Source organism: Kryptolebias marmoratus, linkage group LG9 (assembly GCF_001649575.2).
Source record: "Kryptolebias marmoratus isolate JLee-2015 linkage group LG9, ASM164957v2, whole genome shotgun sequence".
NCBI lineage: Eukaryota > Metazoa > Chordata > Actinopteri > Cyprinodontiformes > Rivulidae > Kryptolebias > Kryptolebias marmoratus.
Genome location: NC_051438.1, coordinates 5,256,355 through 5,264,686, shown reverse-complemented (window position 1 = coordinate 5,264,686; position 8,332 = coordinate 5,256,355). Strand labels below are relative to the sequence as shown.

Here is an 8,332-nt window from a genome sequence, read left to right as displayed (position 1 = left end):
TTGAATGTTTTTATTTTTCAGTACATTTTTTTTTACCTCTCCATGCTTTGTGATACTTTAATCCTTGATAAACCAACATTCAGCTCATTCAGGAGAATGAATCGGGGCTGCTAGGCCTTTTGGAATTTGTAACTTTCGTATTTGTAAAAATATCTAACTTTACAAATATTTTCCTGACTGTTCTTATTTCCCTCGGATAAAGACATTCATCAGTTCCTTCAGAAACATTGTCTTCAAAATCTGCTGTTTGTGTCTTATGTTACTTTTAGCTCATAGCTAGCATCTTCCTTCTTTTAGCTAGTCTCTTTGCTTCTTAAAAATTTTTTAGCTAGCGTTTTGTTTTATTCATTAGGGTACAGCTTCTTTTAGCTTTAACACCTCAGTTTTAGCTAATTTCAGCAGTTAGTCAATAATACTGCTTTCAGTACGTTCACTATGGCAACAGCCACCATGACACAACTGGAAAATACCGCAGCTTAGTTTTAATAATCGTCTTCATTAATTAATTAGCTTGTCAATTTCATACTCTTTTTTTTTTTCCTTTGTTATAATAAATGGTAATGTTTTGTATGTTTTTTGTGTAAAACTAATTTCCCTTTGGGGACAAATTTTAGCTCAATATCTGTAAAACTGACTTGGCTTATAGCCATTATTGTGTTTTATAAGGTCAGTGGTTGTGGCAGCCATCTTAAATCAAGTTGACTACGATCTGCATCCAGTTGTTCATAATATTTTACTAACAGGCAGACAAAAACACCATCGCCCATCTTCACCCTTCAGCTGCAGATGATAAACAACCACAGAGTTCATAGTCCTACTATAGATAGAAGAGGGCTGATCTGTTTTCTTCATTCAGTGAGCCTAATAAAGACCAGAACACCAGTAATTAACTCCTAACTCTGTTGTGAAAGAAAACAAAACCACCATCAAGTTGTTGTTTTTTATTTGAAAGTATTCAATATGGGAGAAACAATCAGAACAAAGGTCATATGTGGATTAAAAACAAAACAACTCAAGTTCAGCTTCTCAGTGCTTCAGAGTTCTACACAGCACGCGGTTCTGAGGACGGCCCTGGTTCTCCGGGTCAGGTGGAGCTTCAAGCAGGACCGATGATCAGCGCAACACGAGTTTGTCTCAGCACCAAATCTTCAAGCTTTCAAAACGGACCAAAGCTTGACTAAAAGGATAAAATGTTGCTCTGAAGAAAGCCTCCCTGAGCAGATTATTCTGTAAAAAGTTTAAGAACAAGCAACAGACACGTAAAGGAAACTAATCTCCGGCTCCAGGTTCCTCCGCCACACGAACTACGCCATGTCCGCCTCCTCGGGGGGTTCTGTCTTCTGGACTTTAACTGGAGTACCCCCGCAGTCCTGATCCTGGACAACAGGACAGATTCAGTTCAGTGAGGTGCACCGACACAGGATCACAACTTAGATTAAATGTGGTTTCCCAGACAGACACCAGGGCTCCAGAGTCTGCCTACATATACTCTTGTCATGATGTTGTTATTCCACACACTACTTCTTTGTTGGTGCTCTGAAGACAGGAACGTCTTCTTCTTCCTTTTTAATTGGCAGACAGACGCAGCTTTGTATGCAAAGTTTATTTAATGGCGCTAACAGAAAATCAGTGTACTGTATTTTGTGTAGACTTCCTTTAAACACGTCGCCATACACACCACTGTGCTGGCTAAAAAAAACTTTGGTTAGTTGTACATTTCAGATAACCTCCAGTCAGTCATGACTTGTCTACCAGAGAAGCAACACCCATCTCTCTTTTCAGGCTAACAACAAGCTACAAGAGTTAGCATGTTAGCAGGTGAAACACACACACTGCGGGCTGTCAACAGGCGCTAATAACCAGCTAATTAATTTACTAACATTGATTTGTCAGGCTCTTAATGTTACGTCACAAAGGACAAAACAGCAGATTTTCACTTCTAAATGGATTCTTAATAACTATCATTAAATTAATATCTCCGTCTTGACCTTAAATATTGATCAAAATTGTTATAAAAAGATAAGAAATTGGTTTACAATCTGTGCTGAGTTCAGGAAAAAGCTGACAGACTGGTGGACCGACCGCCTGCTGATCTATCTGTGCATGAAAATTAAAATACTTACAAATAAATATTAGATTCAGTATAAAATATTCACTATTAAGGAATATGTGATATTATATAGGCTGCAGCAGTAATATTAATTTAATTTTTAATTTTAAATAAAAGCAACTAAATCATGTGATGAATGTCTAATTTTTGGTTTAATACGGGGACACTGTGGGATTTTTAGAAGCTTGTAGCGGCCCAGCCCCAGTTACCGAGTCTCTGCAGGCGCTGCTGTTTGACACTGAAACGCTGTAAGAAGGGGCTTTACTTCAGTGCTCTGACAACAAGAGTTTCTCTGCAAGGAAGTTGGGACAATTAAAGCCCGTTACCTGCCTGTCTGCCTATCAGTGAGCAGTCAGCTCACCGTCCTCCTGATGCGTGGACAGGATTGGACAAATCATTGAGACGGATGGATGATTGTACCTCGAGAGTACAGTGGGGTACTCATTTTTAAGTACAACACCCACAAGCTCTCATCTTTATCGTGATATATCCTGCACTGTTTAGCTCGTGGCAACAGGTCACATCAAAACAAGCCCTCCTTGTCTACGGGCCAGAGCCAATCAGAGGGTCAGATCTGCTGCATCTCTTCCTCTGATTGGCTCTGACCCTCAGAAGAAGAGAAGGGCATTTTAACAAGTACAAGGAGGGAAAAATGTGCACACTCCACGGATCTTTGGTCAGATATGCGACTTCTGGAGCCCTGGTTTGTTTCAAAATGTAAATGTCTGACAGAGGTTCCTTAAACTCACCTGTACTGAAGAGTTGTGTACGCGCAGAGGTGCATTCTGGGACTCTGTTAAAGCTGGAAAGTCTAACTCGATGTCCATGATGTCACCAAGATCCAACTCGTCACTGGAGGAACAAAACCAACAAAGATGACTGTCAGGTCACTGCCCCCCTCCTCCCCCCTCCCCACACGGTACTTACAGCTCATCATTCAGAGACGCTTCCTGCGCTCCTTTCTGGCAGCCCTCAGCTGGAGGGTCCCAGGCGTGCAGCTTGACCTTCCACAGTTTGATCTGCTGGTCCCAGGAGCGCCGGCTGTACTTCCTGAACTTGTTGGGTGTCTTTGGGTGAACACCTGGCTGACGCATGTGTCTGAAAGCAGCAGACAGTTTCATTAACACGCCGCACAAAGGAGCACATCAAAACTCCCCCCATCTTAGCGATGGTCGTGATGGTCTGCTCGTGTTCCTGGGTTCACCTACTTCGGCACCTCCTTGATGTAGCGATCGTAGGCCAGGGTGTTCTTCCCGTAGTTGATCTGTTTTTGTCGTCGCAGCAACATGGCCTCATCAGTCTCTATGTTGTCACCTTCCCTGGAGTCGCAGCTACACACACACATTCAGTTTCATTTTTACAGAAAAGAAAGCCAAGCAACAAATTCCAAACACTTTGATTCTAAACTTAGTTTTTATCTGATAAAAATGCAAGCGTTAAAAAAAGCAAATGCAGGTAAACAAAAAAATAAAAAAACAAAAAAACAAAAAGGCAAGTCAAAAAACTGTCTTAAACAGAAGATCCAGACAAACAGCTGTAAGAATATTTTCATTACACTGACTTGGAGCCATGGAAAGTGCTGCCATCAGGAGAAACCTGGAGTTTGTTCTCATATAAAACAAAAGTGAAGAACTTTGTCTCTGACTTTTTTTAAGTTGAGAACTGAATTCTTATCTTTTAGAAAATGACTGAGTAAACAACTCTGGAAACCTAATTGTTTATCCAAACACTAAAACCATCTTCCATACTTTTAAAGACTGCGTAGGAGCCCTGTTTTTATAATTATTGATCATTTTTCCCACACTTGCTGCCTTCTAATCCGACACTCATCCCAGTGGATCAGTGATTCCCAACCAGCGGTCCTGGAGGAACACTACCCTGCATGTTTGAGTTGTTTCTCTGCTCTTCAGCAGGTCTTCATGTTCTGCAGAAGCCCGTTAATCCCTCAGCCACTCAGATCAGGTGTGTCACAGCAGGGAAACAACTAAAACATGCAGGATGGTGTTCCATGAGGACCAGGGTTGGGAATCACTGGTCGAACACTTGTGGTGGTTCTCAGTCTTCCTGGGTTAGTCAGAAGGTTGTAGTCTTGGACAACTTCAAAAAATTTGTCGTGGGCGCATAGAACCCATCTGAATTGTGTTGTAAATGCCTCCACACGCTTTGTGTGTTTACACCTGCAGGGAGCTCTGCTGTGACAGAAAACTGCTCGGGTTTAAAAAACACATTTCTGATAAATAGATATTAACAACTGGACTAAATCTGCCTATCTTTTTGTCTAAGGTGGACGCAGGCAGATCAAATCCTAAACAGTAGGGTGGCGGCCAAGGCAGGCTCGATGTGCGGAGCAAAATAATCTACATGGGCAAGAATTCAGTTTTGCAAGATGTGAGATTTTCAACTCACTGGTTGTTTAGTTTCAAGCAGGGGTGGAAATTAGCACCCGCCACCGGCCAAATGCGGGTAAATATTTCAAATGGCTTGTGAATTTGATCAACACACATGCCACTATGGCTGGTGGACAAAATTTTTAATTTCCACCCCTGGTTTCAAGCACTCCAAATTCAGTGCCAGCCCAGTGAGATACCAGCATTCGCTCACTGCCTCTCCAAACTGAAGAAGCTGAAACATCTGCAGTTTCTCTGATCTGTGAGGACAGCAGAAAAGTAACCTTTTCTGTATAAAGAATCTTTGTCCCTCAAGTCCTGCTTCTTCTGCGGAGGCCAAGCTGCACGAGGGTTCCAGCTGTAGAAATCTCTGAAATTTAAATTTGTTCCCGACAAAACTGAGGGAAAATCCTGGATTGACCATCATCCCTGTGAGTCAGAAGATGCTCTCTGCTCTAGGAAATGGAGCAGGATGTAAAATAAGCTGTACGTACAGCTGCTCCACTCTGACACAAACAGGATAAGGGAATGTGGATTACCTCCCAGAGGAGCCAGATGAGGTCTTCCTCTCCCTGTGGGTGACCTCTGCAGCCAGTATCCTCCTCCTGTAACTGAACAAAGCGAACGATGAGCCACAACCGCAACGCAGCACGGCTGATGTCAAACAGGAACAGGTGTTTACCGCTGCGTGTCTCTGTGCAAGTCCCTCCTCATCTCCTCATCCTCCACCTGGCTGCCCCAGTCAGACGGCCGACCACAGCGAGACACTGGCCCTGCGCTCTCTGGAGTGGTGAAACTACACACACACACACAAACAGATTTGCTTTGACTGTTTCTCTTTTCCCAAACAGTACCATTCTGTCACCTGTTTAAACATTGAAATAACTAGTAAAAAATGGGCAAATTATAAAGTGTTTTTGCCTCAAATGCCCACCATTAACGACAACATGTTTCAGAGTAGGTGAAGTTGCACTTTCATGGAGTCATTTAGCCTACACAACTCTAAAAAAATAAGCACAATAACCTAACAGGCGAGATATGAGAGAAATGAAGGAGTATTTAATTACTGGTGAGTTCACAGAGCTCAGGGTCGGAGCAAAGACTCCACAACGGTGCAGCTGTAAAGCAAGAATTATTCACAAGTAAAACAAAGCAGTTTGGAGCTAACAGGTGTTCCTGATCAGCTGATCAAAGTACAGTGCAACAGATCGACTCCATAAATACAGGAAAACCTCAGAGAGCTGACCACATGCAGTCAACTTGCCTGAAACAGAGACAGAACAGCGCCTTAGTGGCAGGTTTGAACCCTGAAGTTTGTGGCAGATGCTTTTTTTTAAGTCATCATTCCCAGCTGCCTCAGTACCAATTAATTAACAAATTTGAAAAGCTTGACTTCCGAAGTTACAGTGGTTTGCATGTTCCCAATAAAAGGAAGCTGGCGACTGAAGGTTTTAAACAATGTAAGAAACAACAGATTTTAGTTTTGTTGAAGTAAAAGAAAAGCTTCTCCTCACCTGGAATGCCTGCTGTCAGAGTGGGCGTGGCCTTTGCCCCTGTCGTCGGCGTCGTCGTCACTGTTCGCCCGCAGGTTCCCATCGATTCCTCTCTTCCTGCAGTGCGACCACCGAGACGGGCCGCTGCTCCTGTGCGGGAAGTCCCAATGGAAAACTGGATTCAAATATTTCCCTTCTCCTTCTGAGGTTTGTTAAATCGAATCATGTCGCACAGACGCCATCTTAACATTAAAGCAGTTCTTACGCACAACAAAAGGTCGAACACGGCACCTTTGACCTTTGCTGTGGAATGAGCAGCACATCCTAATGTCTGTATGTTACCGTCAGGGACTACACAGCTGTCATCTTGGCTCCAAGTTTATGATTTCACCACCTGACAGGGTTATAATCACCCGTTACAGACCAGCAGGTGTGAATGCACAGAATCTGTGCTGAATTTCAGAGTTTCACTTTAAAGCAGAGTTTTAAACTCTGGTCCAACAAAAGCAAGCTCAATTTTCCTAAAGATGAAAAAGAAAGTGTTCATATCAACTCAATTAAAAAGGCAAAACGTCCGCCAATATTTATTCGTCTTTCCACCCTACACTACTGAAAATAAACTGATTAAATATTGTTTTCAAAATGCACAACTAGCAACAAATATCTGTTCATCAAAAACCCAGACTCTCTCCATTTGGGCGTTTCTTTAAACCACACCGGTGAAGTAGTTTGTGTCAGCTGGTATCCAGTTGGTTAGTGTCGGATACAAGTTTCAACTTGTTACATCGCTGTCAACGTATCTTCTGTCCTCTGTGATCAGACAAGAAGAAAAAATTAAATTAAATAGAAATAAATTAGATCTTAGAGATCCCAAACCTGTAAGCCTTAAGGTTTAAAGTCTTAAAATTAAATATTTGAGCTCCTGGAGTCTGATCAAAACCAGCATCTTTCCAGGTGTTTTAGAAAACGTCTTCCTGTTGAAACAAGGATCGATTTTCTGAGGGAACAGCAGACAAAATGTGATTCCATTTCATCTGAAACGAGCCTGAGTTTGGTGCCTTTAATGTCTGCAGGTCGACAGATTTAAGCTTTTTTCTTTTGGTGGATCTTTAGAAGTCAGTTTTTAAAACAAAACAGGTTTAGTTTTGATCAGTATGCAGTTTTAACAAAAGCTGCTTAACTTGAACAAATGTTTATTCAACAGCCAGTACCGGGGGGGCCTACCGACAACATTACGACATGTTTAGTTTGTGTCGTGTAAACTGGGTGAATGGATGTGAATCCCATCTGTGACAGTACTGCAGCAGGACTTCAGCTGGCTGTAGCAGATGATTGGTAAAGTTTCCTTCAGACCAACAATAAACCAAATGTAGTGAGCGGATCAGAAAGCGTCTCCCGCCATCTACTGTCTCCTTCCGAGAGACCATCCGTCCTCAGAGGCGGGAAAACCCGAACCATAACCCGGACTCACTTATAGCCGCTAAATATATTACTATATGTTTACATATACAAACATATAGACACTGACTGCATACTGATCAAAACTAAAAATGTTCAGTCAGTGGCTCCTACAGCCAACAGGAGGGTCGCTGGTCAAACATATAAACTAGCTGTTAACTCAGAAACTAGCAGTAAGAGTTAACCTGCCGACATACCTGTGGTCAGTCTCCAGGCTGTGAGCGTCGCTTCGGCTGCCTTTACTTCTGTGAGACATTTTCTGCTTTTAATAATTATTGAGCCGAACCGCCTGAAGACCCGCTGCTCCTCCGAGGACCGCACAAAACCGCCAACTGAGGAAAGACGCGCGGCTACAAACGATACACAAGAGTCACGTGACCGTCTCCTGCTTCTTCTGCTTCTTCTGCTTCTTCTTCTTCGTCTGCTTCTTTTCGGTTTGTTTGGCGGTTGACGAACTACAGTAAAAACTCAATATCGCCGCCTAGTGGCCTCTGAAGTGTGGAGCGCCTAGTTTCTATCTGGCTGAGTTTCTTTTAAGAATTTATAATTTATAAAGCTATGGCAAGTTTTGTCCGGAAGTATTTTATTATTATTATTATTATTATTATTATTATTATTATTATTATTATTATTATTATTGTTATTATTATTATTATTATTATTATGATTGTTTAATGTTTATTCGATCCCATTGTCATTAATAATCTCTTTTTCAAGGGAGACCTGACCAAGATAGGAAATGCAGCTGCAATGTTATACAATTAAAACACAAAGAAGGTTAAAATGGAAAGTCAGATCATGAAAAACAAGTACATATTATTGAATAGGCCTCATATAATTTTATTTTAGCTCTAAAAGTCCCGAATGAACCTAATTCTTCCAGT

General features: G+C 41.9%; 1 protein-coding gene across 2 annotated transcripts; it reads right to left on the bottom strand.

The window, feature by feature from the left end:
- Positions 1-926: 926 nt before the first annotated feature.
- slbp (stem-loop binding protein) lies at positions 927-7,848 on the bottom strand. 2 transcript variants are annotated; one of them, XM_037977594.1, is made up of 8 exons: positions 7,646-7,848; positions 6,012-6,140; positions 5,180-5,293; positions 5,037-5,102; positions 3,319-3,441; positions 3,038-3,208; positions 2,860-2,962; positions 927-1,376 (listed from the first exon to the last, which is right to left on the bottom strand). In XM_037977594.1, exons 1-8 carry the CDS (start codon positions 7,702-7,704, stop codon positions 1,305-1,307), a joined length of 837 nt encoding a protein of 278 aa, XP_037833522.1. In that variant the 5' UTR covers positions 7,705-7,848; the 3' UTR covers positions 927-1,304. The 2 variants fall into 2 exon arrangements, with proteins under 2 accessions (XP_037833522.1, XP_017278586.1); XM_017423097.3 differs by having other exon boundaries at positions 5,037-5,108; positions 7,646-7,847.
- Positions 7,849-8,332: the final 484 nt, after the last annotated feature.